The following is a 20,014-nucleotide window of genomic DNA, read 5'->3' as shown; positions in this document are numbered from 1 at the left end:
AGGCCCCTCCATTTGATGTCCCCCCAGTCTTCAGTAGCTATTATGCGACCATGATGACCTGGAGCACTGTCATCCATGAAGATGAAATTAGGCCTGTGGTGTTCATGACTGGAGTAATAATGTTGTTCAAGTAGTAGGGGCTTGTCACAAAGTGAAGGGCAGTTCTGTATTGACCAGACCACCTGCCCACACTGTAACATCACCAAAGGCTCACCTGGTGATGACCGTGGCTGATGCATTGCGCTCTCCTGGACATCTCCAACATTGTTGGTGGCCATCATTTCTGCTCAACGTGAATGGACTTTCATCAGTGAACAGCACTGAGACCCACTGGTCCATTGTCCCAGCGTAGATGTCACCTGACCCATGCAAGGCTATGAGGCCCGTGCCTGGTGATTTGGTCCAATACCCTTGAAGATCATTTAGCACGCAAAAAAAAATGATGTAAACTGTTTCGAATGGTCTTGCGTGACACTTGGGTGTCTCTCACCTCCCTTAAATGTGCCTTAAATTGTTTGGCATAGATCACAATGAAGCGGTCATCAGTGTGAGATGTGACCAAAGGATGTCCACATTTCTGCCTTTTTGTGACTCTTCCAGTCTCTCTGGATCTCGGTTTCAACTTGCTGATGACTCTAAGCTCAGTGGCCGCTTCCTTCTGAGAACATCCTGCTTGAAGGCTCACAATGGTGAGATCTTCAAGACCAATTGTTAGATGTCGTTTTGGCCTCATGATGTTAAAATGTGACCTGCATGAGGAGGAGGACTGATTTAATACCAATTCTAATTGAACCCCAAAATGTATTGTCCGATTCTTGGATCAAACACCTGTTGTGAATGTTGATATTAAGCTCCTTGTTTTTTTTTTGTTTTTTTTATTTAAATAGATTTTTATTAAGAATAAACATAAACATTACATTTTCATCCATCTTCCAATTTGTTACATACAAAGTTTCCCCATTTTCAAAACCCCAACAAACCCCAACCCCCCCCCCCCCCCCCATGACAGCTCCTCTCCAATGGAACTTCTATAACTAGCATTGATGACTCTATATGAACCGCTTAACTCACTTATGACCGCTTATTCGTCTAGCAGTTTTCACCATTCAAAGGCCCTCATCCTCCCATTTCCTTTACCTACTCATCCCAGCTCGAGCATTTTGTCAAACGTTTCTATTTTCCCGCGTCTCTTGTAAACCCCCTTTTCCAGTTTGAGACTATGTTTTACATATTGCAGGAATTCACCCCTTGCAGGCGGTTCCTCCTTGATCCAGTTCCGTGCTATCACTTTTCGAGCCATATATAATAGCCTAGCAATTGCTGTCTTCCAGGTGTTATCCACTCTAAATTTCCTCCACATATCCCAGTAGGCACACTATCGGATCTCTCGGCACCCTACATCTATACGCCCCTTCCACACGACTCAGAACTACCAGCCAAAAAGCAGCCAGTCTTGGACACGTCCACATCATGTGATATATTCCTGCATTCTCAGTCCTACATCTCGGGCACTCAGAGTCAGCACGCAACCCCGCTCTATGCAAAACTTCCGGAGATTTATAGACTCTGTGCAAGATGTATAGCTGCGATAGTCTATACGGCTCGCTTAGTGACACTCGTGGAACCCACTCCATCACCGACTCCCAGGTTTCATTCTCCATTGGGCCTAAATCTCTCTCCCACTTAGCTCTCGCTTTTAGAGGAAAATCCAACAAATATGCATGCAGTAGGTCTTTATAGGGGGTGGAAATGACTCCCCTTGTAGTCCCATCACCACACACATATTCCAAAACTATGTCTTCTTTGATCCTAATGCCATCGCCCCTGTTTTGAGCTTCCAAAGCGTGCCTCATCTGAGCATATTGATACTCCCCAGAAGGTCTCAGTCCAAACTCCCCCTGTAGCTGGGAAAAGGATTTTAACACTCGTTGTTGAATTATCTGACTAACATATTAAGCTCCTTGATAGAGAACAGCAAGGTGTGCAAAAAGAACTGAGACATTTAACAGTTGGACATGGGTGTTCAGAAGTTTAGAGAAGGTCACATTAAGTTCACCTGAAAAGGTTATAGGGCATTTTAGGTTCATCCTGACATTTCACCCGATAGCCAAATGTCCCTAACTTTTTGTGAGTAGTGTGTGTTTAGGTATGCATGTATAATAATATGATTGCATTTACTTTTTTCCAGGTGGACATCGAATATTCTCATCATGAAGTTAACACTGAACCCTTCCAACCCTACGAGACTCAACAGGTAACTTCCTATTACATCTTTGCACCGATAACTGGTGGGGTCCGTATGTTCATCTTTTATGAGATATTAGCCCCTTTCTGACCTCGGACGGGATAGTACGTCCGAGGTCAGATCCCCTGCTTTGATGCGGGCTGTTTTGTACAGCTGACATGTGTCCGCAATAGCGGCGGGTGGAATCGCGATCCACCCACCGCTATTAACTAGTAAAATGCAGCTGTCAAACGCTGACAGCGCCATTTAACTAGCGCTTCGGGCCGGAAATTAGCGCATCGCTTACCCCCGTCACATGATCAGGGGGCAGGGATGCGTCGGCATGACAACCAGAGGTCTATTGAAGACCTCTATGGTTGTTAATGCCGGCTTGCTGTGAGCACCACCGTGTGGTCGGCGCTCATAGCAATGCAGCAATTCAGCTACATAGGAGCGATCTATGTTTCGCTCCTATGTAGCAGAGCCAATCAGGCTATGTCAGCTTCTAGCCTCCCATGGAGGCTATTGAAGCATGGCAGAAGTATTAAAAAAAATGTTTAAAAAAAAATATAACAGTTTAAATCACCCCCCCTTTCGCCTCATTCCAAATAAAATAATAATAAAAAAATCAAACCTACACATATTTGGTTTCGCCGCATTCAGAATTGCCCGATCTATCAATAAAAAAAGGATTAACCCAATCGCTAAACGGCGTAGCGAGAAAAATATTTGAAACGCCAGAATTACTTTTTTTTTGGGTTGCCGCAACATTGCATTAAAATGAAAGTATCTGTACCAAAATGGTATCATTAAAAACGTCAGCTCGGTGCGCAAAAAATAAGCCCTTATCCAACCCGAGATCATGAAAAATGGAGACGCTACGAGTATCGGAAAATTGCGCAATTTTTTTTTTTTTATGCGAAGTTTGGCTTTTTTTACCACTTAGATAAAAAAAGAACCTAGACATGTTTGGCGTCCATGAACTCGTAATGACCTGGAGAATCATAATGGCAGGTCAGTTTTAGCATTTAGTGAACCTAGCAAAAAAGCCAAACAAAAAACAAGTGTGGCATTGCACTTTTTTTTTTTTGCAATTTCACCGCACTTGGAATTTTTTTTGCTGTTTTCTAGTATACGACATGGTAAAACCATTGGTGTCGTTCAAGAGTAAAACTCGTCCCGCAAAAAAATAAGCCCTCACATGGCCATATTGACGGAAAAATAAAAATGGTATGGCTCTGGGAAGGAGGGGAGCGAAAAAATCTGGGGTCATGAAGGGGTTAAAGGAGTTGCCCACTGTTTAGATACTAACGGCCTATCTTTTAGAATAGGTCTTCTGTATCGGATGGGGGTCCTACACCCTTTACCCCCACCCATCAGCTTTTACCAGCGTAAGCCGAATGTGAAAAACATATGGAAGCTGGAACAGCGCAGCTCCCTACATGGTGTAGTGGTTGGTCTCGGGTACTGCAGCTGAGCTTTAACCCATTCACGACTTGCGACATATATGTACTTCATTTGTAGTTTCCCTGCCTTCACACCCTGAGCCTTCACCTTTCCCCGCTCTTGATGGCTGATTTAAAACTGGGTCCTCTGCTCCTGACTCCCTAGTTGCCTGCTCAGCATCTGAGTTGACAAATGCTACGTTGAATAATTCTCCTGTGCAGCCTTAGTGTTCATAAACTCTCCCCTAATGATTAACTGGCCGGTGTAATAAAACAGCAGCACTACAGGTATTGTACGAAACCCTAGCCTTTCCTACAGGACTATGACCCAGCAAACGCTGAATATGTGGACACAGAGAGAGCTAAACTTAGGAGGGAGTAACATCATCGAGGTCGGTCACAAAGCTTGCTTTGTTTACAATTGGACTAATTAAAAAAAAAAGTGTATTAGTAGAGACATATTATATATATATATACATATATATATATATATATATATATATATATATATATATATATATATATATATATATATGACTCCCTAAGTTTGTAGCAACCACCAATCTCTTGAAAAAGAACTAAAGATTTACTCGTATGCTTACCATTGCCCCTCCGTGCAAAGAAATGTACTGCAAATGGATGGAAAAGTCATATGCACCTCGATATGGTAATAGTGACAGGAATCTGTCAGAACTCTCCGTCTCAAACCCCACAAACTGTTTATGAGGTCATATTGCTCTATTGATAAAGGTATTAATGTCATTATCTCTCTAACTTTTGCTCCCTGACTGAAAAAAAATAGTTGCATTAAATAATACCCATGTAAGGCTTAAGTGCTCTGGAAGTATCAAAGCACTTCCCAAGCCGCTGCCTCCCTGGCTCTAGTCTCTGTCCAACTCCAGCTTCCTCTGTGTCACCGACGTTCTCTCATTATAAAGTTTCACCCTAAAAATGGCTGCTGCATTCCCTGCTTCTGCTTTTATACAGGCTAGTCTCTCCTCAGTGGCTGTGCTTTACCTTGTGATGGCTGCAAGGCATTATGGGAAAACTTGGTTTAGAAAACGTTCTTATTTTACTCTATTCGGAATGATTGATGTGAATGGGTATGGTGTAATGCGTTGTTTCTCCAGTGGTGACGCTGCAGGTGATCATCTACTTCCAGGTATTACAAATGATTACTGCTGATCATTTATTGTTGACCCTTTTTTATATTTAATGATGAATCCTTTTGTTTTAGGGAGATATTTTGCGTATGGAAAAGGAGCATCTAGTACTAACAGATCAGCTGCAAGAAGCAACGGACAAATATGACAACTTGCAAAGTCGTTACCGGGAAGAAATAGCCATCCTGGAAGAAGAGATACAGACCACTATAACAAACAAAAAGGTATTGGTTTTCTTTCTTTTTTGGGTTTTTATTGTAGGCTGATGTATTACTCATTTAAAGGGCTTGAACCACTAGTAACCTTTTCTCAATATGTGATTTACACATGTCCCATATTGGGTGCTGGCGCACGGAGTGAGCTCAGCTCCGAATACCTGGTAGATTCAGATATGAAATACAGCCGACATCTGCCTATAACAGCAGTGACTTGAACTAGCTCTGATCACTGCTGTTTAACAGAGCACCGGCTCCCATTGTCCCACTGCGAGCTCTATTCGGGGGTCTCAGAGGGTTGTCATGGTAGTTGGGGTCCTGCTGAAGACTCCTGTCGCTGCAATCTTGGTCCTCATAGAAAGCTCAGTCTGTGGCTTGATAGGAGTGTGTCATTTTGAAAACAAGCGTACTTGGAATAAACACATCTGTAAAAGTCCGACCTATCCTAAAGCTTTGGTCTCCTCCAGCTCCATCTTCTTCCACATGACTGATGCTCATTCTAAAGATTCACCCTTAAAATGGCCGCTGCATTCCTTGCTTCAGCTTTCATGCAGGCTAGTCTCTCCTGAGTGGCTGTGCTTCACCTTGTGATGTGATGGCTGCAAAGCATTTTGGGTAAACCCAGTTTAGAAAACTTGAATGAGTGATGTGATAAAGTATGTGTGATAAACGCCTTAAAGGGAAAGCAAGAAAATCAAAGTGCCAGGATTTGTAATTTTTCGGTTGCTGCACCTACCAAAAGAAAAAAGTGCAATAAAAAATTATGAAAACCACTATATGTATAGATAAAAATGTTAGCTCATCACACAAATGACAGGACCTCACACCGCTCCAGCCACTGAAAATGTTACGTTTCGGGTGACACAAGCCACATTTTTTTTATTATTATTCATAGCATAAAAATAATAATTTTGTCATGGCTGTAATTATACAGATCTTAGCAATAATGTTCATTGTGATAAAAAAAATGTCCTGACAACGTTTGAAAAGTCTTGGGTGTGACAATGTGTAGGACCACCAAGTTTTCTGCTTCCACTTTGCAGAGAATTTGTTGTGAGGTGATTGACTGAGCATGTGTGACCACCAGCCCTCCACTTTTTAGATGGATCTGCATGCTTTAGTATGTACTAAAATGTCATAGTTCTTCACTGCATTGCTCTCTGTATTATAATATACTCGATGAGAAAAACAGGGATTTTTGTGTACTCACCGTAAAATTCTTATCTCCAAGCCACTCAGCATCAGCATAAACCCATGGTCCTGTGTCCCCCAATGAGGCGAAGGAGAAAAGTTAATTAATGTTCATGTGTAGACTGAGAATACATGCATCTTTTGAGGGTTTCTTGCATTAGTGCTACTAAGTTAACTTGTTTCCACTAGGCAACCCCTTTATCACGTACCCACAGGATAACTTGTCTATCAGAGAAGGGTGGATGCTCTGTCCTCCAAAGAAGGTTACGAGAAAAGATTTTGGACATTTGCCTTTATTGAGGGACACAGGATACCATGGGTGTATGCTGCTGACACTTGGCAAAAAAGTTGGCTCTTCATTAGCAGTGTACACCCACCGGTACAAAGCTAACCAGTAGGAGAAGCAGCAGAAAACGTTAACCTCAACAAGCGCCACATAAGCATAACAAGGGCGAGAACTGAGTCTCCCAATGAAGGCTCCAAGAGAGATTTTACTGTATGTACCCAAAATCCTCTTTTCTCTCTCGCTTCAATGGGGGACAAAAGAGACCATGGGACTTCCTAAAGCAGTCCTAAGGGAAATAGAAAGAAACGGAAGAATGCCCAGAGCAGGACTAGGCTCAGGAGACTGCCGCTAGCAGATCCTTCCTATCGAAGCTCAAATCAGTCGGAGCATAGGTGTGCACTCTGTAGAACTCTTAGAAGGTATATATTAAAGACCATGTAGCAGCCTTGCCGAGCTACGACGCAGAGGTGTGATGGAACGGCCCAGGAGGCCCCCAACTTTCACTAGTGAAGTGAGCTTTGACCCTGAGCGGGGGGCACTCTGTCCTGTGTGCTGTACACTTCCGTGATGGCAGATCAGAACCAGCGGGCAATTGTGGCCTTGGAGGCCAGAAGACATCTGCGGTGACACTCTGAAATTACGAAGAAAGAGTCGGAACATTTGAATGGTGCTGTTCTGGAGAGAGAGAGTTATACAAAGCCCTGATGAGGTACAACTTGTGGAGGGATTTTTCCCAAGGAGGAGTTAAAGATGGAAAAAAAGGAAGGACTATATCTTCGTTAAGGTAGAAGGGGGAAACTGCCTTCGGGAGAAAGGAAGGCACAGAACGTAGTACCAACTTATCCTAGTGAAGGAACAGTAAGGGCTAGCCTAACAAAAGAGCCCCCAGCTCTGAGATGCACTTGATGGAGGTGATGGCCACAAAGAAGGTAACCTTCCAGAAAAGCACGGGGAGAGAAACGTCCTCAATGGGCTCAAAGGAAAGGGTGAACCTGAAGAGCGTTTAGGTCCAGGTTGAGGTCCACAGAAGGACAATAGACAGGAGCAGAATGAGAAACTCCCAGTAAGAAGGTCCTGAATTATTTATTTCAAAACATCCATCAAGTCTTAAAGAAAAATGGGAGAAACTTGTTGGTATATTTGATCCTGATCATTGTAACATAATAATGTCCTCAGTCCCACAGCTGTCCACTAGCGAAGCCCAGAGATTGTCACAGTTATACCTATTACACCGGGTGTATAGAACTCCTAAATTTCTCCATAAAATAGGAGTGAGAACAGATGATGTATGCCCAATATGTGGGATGAGTCCCGATGATATGTTACACGTGTTCTGAGTGTGTAGCTCTCTTGAAATTTTTAGGAAACGCAACGTTGGTTACTTAAATGATGGGCTATGTAGATGGAGTAATTGAAGACAAAAAAGAAAGATTGGCTATTAAAAGAGCACTTTACCAGATAAGGACAATTATAGCAGCACACTGGTTAATAATTCTCATCCAAAATTTTGAGAATTTAGTGGGAAGATGCATTTATTAATTTGGTTAGGAGATGGTTTTGTCGATTTTGTCATTACTGGGTTCTATATCTGGATAAATTTCTCACTTTTAAATAGGGTATATATTGTAATACTACATTAAATACAGTACAGACCAAAAGTGATGGGGTGCTACGCCAGATGACCTGTCCTCCACAGTCACCAGAACTGATGCCTTCAGTGTGAATGTACAATTTTCATAGTCATGAAAATACAGAAAAATCTTTAAATGAGAAGGTGTGTCCAAACTTTTGGTCTGTACTGTACGTAACAAACTAAGTTACACAGGAATAATATGGGTCTATGGGAAATAGATGTGAGCACATCACGAAATGATAGAGTACAGCAATCAGCTCCTACGTTTCTAGGTACATGTTCATTATCATTATTGTATTGATAATGTGATAACTAATATATGTGTAATTAGCTTTGGAAAATATTAGCCTTTGTAATTTTTGTTTCAATAATTATTAAACTGTATCAGCAGGGTCTAGAACAAAGAGTAGGAGGAGGGAAGGGGTGTTTTTTGGGAATTTGTGTTCGTTTATTTATGTTGTATTCAGAAAACGTCAGTAAAAATCTTATCTGATTAAGAGGGTCCTGTTGTATTCGGAAAACTTCAATAAAAATCTTAACTGACTAAGAGGGTCCTGACTTGAGCGTGTGAACCTAGGTTCCTCTGGAAAGGCCAGTAGGAAAGAAGAGATAAGAACATGGGAGCTGCATGTTCTGCTTAACACCAGTGAGAAAAATTCCTACCAAGTGCCATCGTAGATGAGGGAGGAAGAAGGCTTCCTCTGTCTGATCATAGTCTGGATGACCTGGTCGGAGATACCTACATCCTTCAGGATTAAATTGTGAGACAGTGAATTCTGGTGGAGACCCTGGTAAAGGATGTCTGGGCGATTCAGGAGTCTACACGGGACATCTGCGATGAGATTAACCTCTTCTGTGTACTAACCTCTTGTGAGCCAGTCGGGAGCCACAAACATGTCTGGTACTCCCTCAGCCTTCATATTCTTGATGAATCTGGAAATCAGCAGCAGAGGTGGAAAGAGAAATGACAGACAGAATTGCAACCAAGGGAGGACCAGAGCTTTGGAGGCAATAGCAAGGGGGTGGCGAGACCTGGAGTTGAAGCAAGGAACTTTTGTTGTTCATCTTGGACGCCATCATGTCAACATCGTGTGCATCCCAGCTTATACATATTTGCCTGAAAACCGATGGGTTCAGGGACCACTCACCTGAGGAGAGACCGTGGCGACTTAGAAAGTTGACTTCCCAGTTGTCGAAACCGGGAATGTGGATTACTAATACAGCAGGTACTTTCTGTTCATCCCACGCCAGAATTCGATGGACCTCTGACATGTCTGATCTGTTAGAGCTCTGCCCTGGTGATTTATGTACGCAACAGCGGTAGCATTGTTGGACTGGATGCGCATGGAATTATCCGTTCGGAGATCTTGCCATTGCCGAAAGTAGATGGCGCTCAGTTCCAGGATGTTTGTGGGGAGAGAAGATTCTAGAGATTTGCAGTAGCTCTGGACCGTGAACTGGTGAAATACTGCTCCCTCACTGGCGTCCGTCATCACGATCTGCCAGTGTAATGAGAGAAAAGACCTCCCACGGCGAAGGAGGGGAGAGAACCGCCACCATTCCAGCAACTGTCTTACATGTGGCGGGAGAAAAATGGGGCTGTACACAGGAAGTCTCCTTGTCCCAGCAAGATAGGAGAGCGAGCTGTAGAGGACAAGTGTGAAACTGCACGACTGGAACCTCCTCCACCGCGTCTGCCATCTTGCCCAGCACACTCGTGCAGGTCTGAAGCAGACAGGGAGATTGGCATTTGAGAGTTTGAATACCGAGAAAAAGGGAGGAGCCCTTTTTGTCTGGAGAAAAGACTGGCTTTTGTGGTATCGAAAAGCATGCCTAGGAATACTAGGCACTGGGCTGGGATCAGAGACTAGTTTGCTGTGTTGATGAGCCACCCCAAGCGAAACAGCATGTTGATAGTCAAGTGGAGACTATCTTGTAGCAGTCCCAGTAGGATGAGGCTTTGAAGTAGGGAGGTGAATGCTTGAAAGAACATGGGAACCAGTGAGGGGGATCCCTTGAGTGGCCAGGAGTAAAAAAAAAATGGTAGCAGGGAGAGCTAAAAACTATTTTGTAACCAGTGGTGACGACCTCTCGTACCTAGGCGACAGCGACCACGGAGAGCCATGCATCCCTGAATAGAAGTAGACTGCTGCCCACACTAGGGAAGGGGTGTCACCAGGTGGGAGCAACCAGACATGCAGAAGAAAAAAGTTTGATCTGGCTCGGGAGGGCTTGCTTTGAGGGCTATGTGGTCGCCAGGAGGGAGATGGCTTGATGGAGGATATGCAGGGGAACGGTCCCAGCAGTTGGATATCCCAAAGAATGAAAGGAGCGACAGTGCAGAGTGGGTTAATTGGTGAATGGACACTTGGGGCTTTGCTGGGGAAGAGAGGTACTCTTCCCTCCAGTTATGGCAGAGATCATCTGATCCAGACTGGTTTTGAACAGGTGAAGACCCCTGAAAGGGGAGACTGGTGAAGGATTTTTTGTAAGCAGCGTCTGCATTCCAATCCTTAACCAAAGAAATCGGCGAATAGCCATAATGTTGCTGGAAGCAATTGCGAGGCACTCAGCAGAGTCAAGAGACTCTGTTAGGATATATTTACCTGTGTGGGCAATTTGATCAGCGAGATCGGGTATTTCGTCGGGTGGGGCTCCTGAAAGGATGCCTTGATGAAGGAGATTGGCCCAGGTGGAAACTGATTTGGACACCCAGGTGAAGGCGGAACAGAGCGAGGACCTGCAGCCTGAAAGGTGGACTTAGACATTGAATTGCTGACCATTGGAGCCATTATTGAGAGAACTACTGTCCAAAAGAGGGAGGATCATGTTAGGACATCGGAGAGTCCACAACCAGAAACAGCCCAAATTTTGAGCAGGCCGGGTGGGGGATGCACAGGATTTCCATACGTCTCCTTCTCTGGAAACGTTTGTTCAGGGGCTCCCACCGGTTAGAAAATATCTCCTCAAACTCCTTATGGTTTGAAAACACCATTTATCCTCGTAAAGGATACTGTTGGTTCCGTAGTAGAGGAGTCCTGTTCCTTTATGTTGAGGGTCTTATTGATGGCAAGAATCAGACTTTCCATGTCCCACAGCTTGGACACTTGCTCAGAATCTAGGTACAAATCTGACTGTGAGTGCAAGTCAGATCTCTGGGCTGAATGGGGGCTGGGATAGGAAGAGCGCGAAATAGAGGCTGTTCTGGAGGGTGTGGATGGTGAAAGAGATCCAGAGCAGGAAGAATGGGACAGCTTCTTTGGTCTCATGCGCAGTCTACCATGGCTGATGAACGAGAGGTTGAGCCCGATCCATCCTGTGGAACAATAGGGGCACTAATGTTTGCTGCTGTATTAGGCTGATGACTGAAACCAGCGTCTGGGAAAGGCTGGTCAGGTCGGCAACAGATTTTGATAGCGAGGCGTCCCACTCGGGAGAAGAGGGTGCATTCTCTTCCTGGTCAGTGGAGGGAGACCTGAGCAGCTTGCATCATGTGAGGGCTACAGTTGGGGCAGAGGGGCGAGCATTGCCCGGAGGGCAGTTCTTTCTTACAGGAAGACGAGGTTAAGAATGATAGGTGGGGTGGCAAGATGGGATTGAGTCTCCATAGAGCTGGACATTAGTCATCTTCGTCCTAAGAATTCTTTGTTACGGACGCGCAGCCTGGTATCGTGTTATCATCCAAATTAGTCAACAATGGACAAAAGTCACAGAGTTGGTCTGGGAGCTGACGCAACGCAGAGGGTTGGTGCAAGAAGATCCACTTTCCTGTCATGAAGATCCTTCCAAGGCTTGATCCATCTCCATGATCCATATCCATGAGGCGATCATCTTTGTTTTGGTCTGCGCTCCATGCACATGTCAGGCTCTGAGTGAGGCGAGGCGCGCAGGAGGAAAATGCAATGACCGCCCATACCAGTGCCATAACGCCAACTGCGTTGGGAGAACTGTGCTCTTGCCCCTCTTTGTCCTTTGGGTTGGGAAAACCGAGCTGCCCATCACCATCTGTTACTTGATCTACGGATACCAGATAACATTAGAAAAAAAATAATAGACCATTTGGCAGAAACCAGCATGGAGCTCTAGAATGTTGAATGCTGATGTTTGAGGGGTCATATTGAATACTGATATGACTAGTGTTTCCAGGGGCCACGTCGGGATTCTCACCACATACAGTTAGGTCCATATATATTTGGACAGAGACAACATTTTTCTAATTTTGGTTATAGACATTACCACAATGAATTTTAAACAAACAATTCAGATGCAGTTGAAGTTTTGGTCCCTTTAAAAACAGGGCGGCACATGTTAAGGAGCTGAAACTCCTAAACCCTTAATCCAATTTTAATGTGGATACCCTCAAATGAAAGCTGAAAGTCTGAACTTCAACTGCATCTGAATTGTTTTGTTTAAAATTCATTGTGGTAATGTCTAAAACCAAAATCAGAAAAATGTTGTCTCTGTCCAAATATATATGGACTTAACTGTATATGGGATACATGATGGATGATATTTTTTGTATATTTCCTTGTCTGTTTTCGTATATATTGCCTATAATAAGGATGCATGTGGTTCCTTCCCCCTGCAGGTTGCAAAGAAAGAACTGGTTTATATGCAGCAGGAATATGATAATGAAATGAAAAAATGGCAGCAGGAAAGGAAAGAAAATCAGGAGAAGCTGAAGGCGCTGAAGAATAACATAAAAACAGTGACCGACTCTAATGAGAAGTGAGTGTTTCTCTGCAGCGGCTCTGTAGTAATATCTGGTGGTCTGCGTTGGGATGTTACGGGTGGTCTATTACCGGTGGTGATGTATGGTGGTTAATTTTATGTCGGAGGGCTTATAGAGGTAAAAACGTGTGGTCATTCTGCACAGCTGTGACCTGTGCAATTTTTATATTTTACTACATTTTTATATATATATTTATTTTTTTTATTTCTAGATTCTGTTCTTTTATTTTCTTCACTTTGTTTTCCTTGTAATCTAAGAAATTAAATAAGTACACCTCAAACGCACATCTGAATACAAGTTGTTATAAAGTACACAAGAAAAAATACAACAGACACACACACCGCCCCAGTGAAAAATGAAATAAAATACTCCACTGTTCCCAAAAATTAAATTCAGCCGAGGGGGGGATACGTCTTCCTTGCCTCCAATAGTGATGGAGCGGAGGTCACATTCCTCTATTATTATTTTTTTCTCCTCCAGTGACCATTAACTCCCACGTAGATGCCCGAGGGCTGCAGACGAGGCAGGGCCCCCTGTGAACCCCACAATCCTCCATATTGATCCTCAGATCCCTGATTTCACAGGCAGATCAGGAAGCTAATTTGATGCCGCCGGACTATTTCAAAGTGTTATTCTCTGACAATTGTGTAAATCACCTGGTGACCCAAACGTATTTATAGGCTTGAACAAAATCCCACCTCATTATTTGCTAATTGAACCCTCTTAGATGCAGTAGAAATGAAGCTTTGAGGCCTTGTGATTCACATGCGGACATAGGGATAGTGAAGAAGCCAGAACTTCGGCAATATTGGCGTACTGATATTTTATATAACACTCCCAAGTTTTCGCGAGGCTATGGCCCGGACACCATTCTGAGGCCATTATCCAAGCAAAAATGGAGTACAAGTCCATATTAAAATAACAATTTTATTGAATATAAGTTGATAAAAAGTTCAATCTCGAATGCATTTAAATAGATCATTAAACAAAAAGTAACAAGCAAAAGAAAAAGTGGAGGTAGCACAGATGAAAAACCAGCGCAGAAAAAGACTGATGCCACATATATATATATAAAGTGCTTAGTGCAACAGATCAAGACAGGGGGAAGGGGTCAGGGGGTATAAAGCCTCATTAGCTATTCACAGTCCATGTGGACATACACAGAGCCCTGTACACAGGCTCCAAGCAATCAAATCAGTCAATGATAATAACATGGCTCCCCTTACATCCTTACCCCTGAAGCTGGCACTCAGAAATGATCCACGCTGTAGCCCCAACGCGCGTTTCGCGTCAGCTTCGTCAGGGGGCGGTGCTGCTGATAAACCTGGGGTGCTATTTAAGGGTCCCATAACTACCTGAATTGCTGCCACCTGATACGGCGCATGTCGCCGCTCACACGGTCAGGAATTGCATCCCAGGAAGCGTCTAAGATGGCGCCGCGGCCAGTCCGTCGCCATGACATCACTGACCGTGTGAGCGGCGACATACGCCGTATCAGGTGGCAGCAATTCAGGTAGTTATGGGACCCTTAAATAGCACCCCAGGTTTATCAGCAGCACCGCCCCCTGACGAAGCTGACGCGAAACGCGCGTTGGGGCTACAGCGTGGATCATTTCTGAGTGCCAGCTTCAGGGGTAAGGATGTAAGGGGAGCCATGTTATTATCATTGACTGATTTGATTGCTTGGAGCCTGTGTACAGGGCTCTGTGTATGTGCACATGGACTGTGAATAGCTAATGAGGCTTTATACCCCCTGACCCCTTCCCCCTGTCTTGATCTGTTGCACTAAGCACTTTATATATATATATATATATATATGTGGCATCAGTCTTTTTCTGCGCTGGTTTTTCATCTGTGCTACCTCCACTTTTTCTTTTGCTTGTTACTTTTTGTTTAATGATCTATTTAAATGCATTTGAGATTGAACTTTTTATCAACTTATATTCAATAAAATTGTTATTTTAATATGGACTTGTACTCCATTTTTGCTTGGATAATGTTAGTTATGGGAGTGTCCTAGATGTATCTATTGTGATACCTCTCCTCTAATAAGTCTCCCCCATGGTGGGTTTGAGCATGTTGGAGAAATTTGGATTTATAGTTTTCAATTTGGGCTTGTTTTATTATACCATTCTGAGGCCAGTCTCAAGTTTTTTGTAATCTGTAGATGATGCAATATGTCCACCTCGAGAGGACCCCAACTTTAACGACTATTCACTGTTAAGCTGGTTATTAAACAAATTTATTTACGCTGCCCATAGTGGCATCTATATACATTGTCTTGGGAAAGTATTCCCTGCTGCCCCACATCTCTCCTTGGCATTTTGCTATTTCACAATCTGGAATTTCACAGTTTTTTTTGTTTTTTTTTTTAGGATTTGCATCCATACATGTAAAGAACATGTGAACATTTGACTTTCTTTTTATTGTGAAGCAAACAACAAATAGGAAAAAAATTGCTGAAAACTTCAGTGTGCATAACTATTCACCCCCCAGTTGCTACTCGCTTTGGAGAAACCTCTTTGATGAGCTTTATACATCTTGTACTGGGATTTTGGCTCCAGCTCATTCAAGTTAAATGGTTTCCTCTGGTGATCCGCAATCTTCAAGTCTGACCACAGATTCTCAATTGGATTAAGGTCTGGGCTTTGACTGCACCAGTCCCAAACATTTACACGTTTCCTCTTAAAGCTGAGTGTTGCTTTAGCAGTACGCTTTGGCTTATTGTCTTGTTGGAAGCTGAACCTCCGTCCCATACTCTAATGTCTGACAGACTGATAGAAGTTTTGCTTAAGCATATCTCTTTATTTTGCACCATTCATCTTCCCCTCGACTCTGACCATTGTCCTGTCTCTGCTGCCAAAAACATTCCTACAGCATGATGCTGCCACCACCGTGTTTCACTGTGGGGATGGTGTTCCTGGGATGATGAGCTGTGTTGGTCTGGTGCCAAGTTATAGCTTTTTACCTCGGTGGCCAAAAAGTTAAATTTATGTCTTTTTCTGACCACAGCACCTTCCTCCATACATTTGAGGAGTGTCCCACATGTTTTTTGGCAAGCTCAAAACGAACCTTACAATTTTTGTGTGTTAGTAAAGGTTTTTTCTGCCCACTCTTCCATAAAGGACACTTCTATGGAGTATACGGCTTATTGTGGTTGTATGGACAGACACTCCAGTCTCTGCTTGGGGACTCTGCAGCTCCTTCAGGGTTACCTGTGGTCTTTGTGCTACCTTTCTGATTAATGCCCTCCTTGTCCGGGGTGACAGTTTTGGCGAGTGCGCTCTCTTGGCAGGTTTGTTGTGGCACCATATTCTATGGATGTGATGGTGCTCCGAGGGATCATCAGAGATTGGGATATTTTATTATACCCCAACCCTGACTTGTTCTTCCCAACAACTTGATTGCACACAGGGGGACGTCCTGTCACTAAGCATGTGACTTATGAAGGGAATTACTTGTACCAGAAATTTGTAGGGGCTTCACAGCAAAAAGGGTGTGTACACGCCAATTTTTAGTTATTTGATCCCATAAATTCAATTTTAATCACTTCACCAACTTAGACTATTTAGTGCTGATGCGTCTCACGCAAAAAAGGATTACAAAAAATATTTAAAATGTAATTACGTCCATATTTTAATTCCTAAATGGATAACAAAGTTTGTGTAATAAGGTCACTTTTTGGGGAGAAGATTTCTGCTGTTCTGGCACCTAATTTTTTTTTGCAAATGCAACATGGGGCCTGCAAGCCATTCCAGCAAAATGGTGCTTCTCCCAGTCTAACTACATATGGGGTATTGTCATATTCAGGCGAAAATGGACCCTAAAATGTGTAGCACAATTTATTCTGTTATCCTTGTGAATGTGAAGAATAATTTCGAGTGAACGAAACATTATTAAGAAAAAAATAAGTTTTCATTTTGTTTTTAGGATTCCACTTTGCGTTAACCGTTTAGGTGCGTCACAGGCGTTCACAAAACTTCCTGAATATTGTTTTGCATACCTTGAGGGGTGCAGTTTTTAAAATGGGGTCTTGGTGGGTTTTCTGAAGTATATGCCTTTCAGTCACATCAAAGATGATGTGGTCCCTTACAAAACAAAACTGTAAGTTTTGGTGACAAAATAAAAGTTGTCTCCTAACTTTTAGCTATTCTAGAGTCCTAACAATAAAAATACATTGCAAAAAATGATGCTGAATTAAAGTAGACACATGGCAAATGTTGTTTATTAACTCATTTGTGCAGTACGGCTGGTTGAAGGGCAGAAAAATGTTTTTTAAAAAATCAAAAATTTTGGGAAATTTTTGGTAACTGCAAATCATATTACCCTAAATTTACCATTTGCCATAAGTACAATGTGTCATGAAAACACCGTTCCCGAATCCAGCATAATTACCACATTTCCATCAGATTTGCAAATTGGGAAGGTGACAACTGAGCTTCTAACGTGATGGTAAAATCAACCTGTCCAGTTATGGAGCAACACCCACTGTTAATCAATTTCTTCTGCTGTTGTGCAAATGGAATAGACAACAGGTAGAAATGATTGGCAATTAGCAAGACACCCCCTATAAAGGAGCGGTTCTGCAATGGGTGACCACAGACCATTTCTCTGTTCTCATCCTTTTTGGCTGTTTGTTTAGGTCACTTTTGCATTTTGTCATAGCTATCACCCTTAGAGGTACAGTAGCATGAGGTGGTGTCTACAACCCACAGACGTTGCTCAGGTACTTCAGCTCATTCAGGATGGAACATCAATGCGAGCTGTGGCAAGAAGAGTAGCTGTGCCTGTCAGCGTAGTGTCCAGAGCATGAAGCCGATACCGGGAGACGTGGAGGGGGCTGTAGGAGGTCAACAACCCAGCAGCAGGACCGCTACCTCCTCCTTTGTGCAAGGAGGAGCAGTGCCAGAGCCCTGCAAAATGACCTCCAACAGGCCACTAACATCCATGTGTTTGCTCAAACTAAACCGACTCCATGAGGGTGGTATGAGGGTCCAACATCCACAAGTGGGTGCTGTGCTTACAGCCCAACACCGTGTAGGGCGATTGGCATTTGCCAGAGAACACAGAGTTTGGCAGATTCGACACTGGTGCCCTGTGCGCTTCATGGATGAGAGCAGGTTCACAGTGAGCACATGTGAGAGTCTAGAGACGCCGTGGAGAACGTTCTGCTCCCTGCAACATCTTCCAGCATGGCCGGTTTGGCAGTGGGTCAGTAATGGTGTGGGGTGGTATTTCTTTGGAGGGCCGCACAGCCCTCCATGTGCTCGCCAGAGGTAGCCTGACTGCCATTAGCTACCGAGATGAGACCCTCAGACCCCTTGTGAGACCATATGCTGGTGCCCTGGTTCCTTCTAGTGCATGACAATGATATGCCTCATGTGGCTGAAGTGTGTCAGCATTATGAAGGCATTGATGCCATGGACTGGCCGGCCCATTCCCCTGACCTGAATCCATTTAAGCACATCTGGGACATCATGTCTCGCTCCATCCACCAACGTCACGTTGCACCACAGCCTGTCCAGGAGCTGATTGATGCTTTAATCCAGGTCTGGGAGGAGATCCCTCAGGAGACCATCTGCCTCCTCATCAGGACTATGCCCAAGTGTTGTAGGAGTTCATACAGGCACATAGAGGCCACACACAATACTGAGCATCATTTCCTTGTCTTGAGGCATTTCCATTGAAGTTGGATCAGCCTGTAATTTGATTTTCCTCTTTGATTTTGAGTATAATTCCAAATCCAGACCTCCATGGGATATTCATTTTGATCAACATTGATCTTTGTTTTTATTGTTCTCAACACTTTCCACTGTGTTATGAATAAAGATTTGCAACTGGAATATTTCATCCAATGATATCTAGGATGTGGTATTATTATAGTGTTCCCTTTATTTTTTTTGAGCAGTGTCTTTGTTCTAGAATTTAAGTTTTGTTTTTTGTCTCCTTAATTCTTACAGATATGCCAGAGGTATAGAAGAGAAGAAGAAACAGTATGAAGTCTACATAGAGGAGTTTGCAAATATTCAGTGAGTGTAGACGGCTGCTGTACCTTAAATGCCGCCACATAGTGGAAAGAAAAATGTTTCTGAATTAAAGGGTTGGTCCGAGGATAATTTATCGTCTATATCCTCGATCTCCGCACTTTCATTCTTTGTCTATGGGGTTGTCGGAAACATCCGAGCTCTCTACTTTGGCTTTTCAGTCAGCCCAATTTTTGAGATCGCATGGGGTCTGACCTCTGGGATAGGTGGGTTATCCCCCTACAGGGGGATTTGGGAGCGAGCAATAACCCAAGATGTATCCGCACCAGATGCCATGATTTCCTATGAAGGTTTGTGGTTTACTTACTGTATAATAAATGCGGTGACATTGGGCAGCACGAGGTGGTTCTCCGTATGGACCATTATGATTAGTGGGTTTTTTTGTATATTCCCTCATTTGAACGGTCTACGCGCAAAAAAGATGGCAACAGCTGCGATTAATCTAATTTTATATTTTTTTTTTCTTACAGTTGCACTAAATTTGAAAATGAAAAGACAAAGCTGGAGAAACATATCGATAAGCGAGAGGTGGACAAAGCGGAGGCTGTGCAAAGAGCTGCAGTGGCCGAGGTAAGGGTCATTGTGTACGGTCGCAGCCCCATTATTCTCCAGACCAGGGGAGGTCCCAGAGAGGTCGGACCCCTAATCACAGCCCTGAGAGTGGAGTTGGTAAGCCAAACCTCCAACTCCTCAATTTCCATGACTCCGACTCCACCAAAATGGGCTCCGACTCCACATCCCTGATCACTATGACGTGAAGACAGGTCCTAGCGACTTTGTAATGGGAGTACCACTTTTGTCCACAGTTTCTATGTAGCACATATAAGTCCCGATATCGTTATCATTTTTTGATCCACATCAAGACCAAAAAGTATATGAAAGGGAACCGGTCCATTATGGCGCCCTAACGGAGTGACAGAGACGAGGATTTAAGGTTGCGCTGTATGACTTTTTGGCAAGTGGCTAACGAGGAGTCCGCTGTGCGAGAAGTTCATTTTTGTGCTGTGGCTCCGCACGCCATTGTCGACCGGCATCGGGAAGAGCATAAATATCATCGGACTCCTCCCGTACAACAGGATTC

At 43.6% G+C, this 20,014-nt stretch overlaps 1 protein-coding gene across 2 annotated transcripts in view; it reads left to right on the top strand.

The window, feature by feature from the left end:
- Positions 1–20,014, top strand: part of TTC3 (tetratricopeptide repeat domain 3) — a 200,066-nt gene that overhangs the window by 173,041 nt on the left and 7,011 nt on the right. For both annotated transcript variants that reach the window (XM_069760756.1, XM_069760757.1), the window contains 5 exons: positions 2,189–2,254; positions 4,907–5,056; positions 12,746–12,885; positions 18,850–18,918; positions 19,404–19,503. In XM_069760756.1, the coding sequence (XP_069616857.1) occupies positions 2,189–2,254; positions 4,907–5,056; positions 12,746–12,885; positions 18,850–18,918; positions 19,404–19,503 (525 nt within the window). The remainder of the gene's footprint in view (positions 1–2,188; positions 2,255–4,906; positions 5,057–12,745; positions 12,886–18,849; positions 18,919–19,403; positions 19,504–20,014) is intronic.

Source organism: Ranitomeya imitator, chromosome 3 (genome assembly GCF_032444005.1).
Source record: "Ranitomeya imitator isolate aRanImi1 chromosome 3, aRanImi1.pri, whole genome shotgun sequence".
In the NCBI taxonomy this organism is placed as follows: Eukaryota; Metazoa; Chordata; class Amphibia; order Anura; family Dendrobatidae; genus Ranitomeya; species Ranitomeya imitator.
Note: the sequence above shows the minus strand (reverse complement) of the source record. Positions and strands in the feature narration are given on the sequence as shown.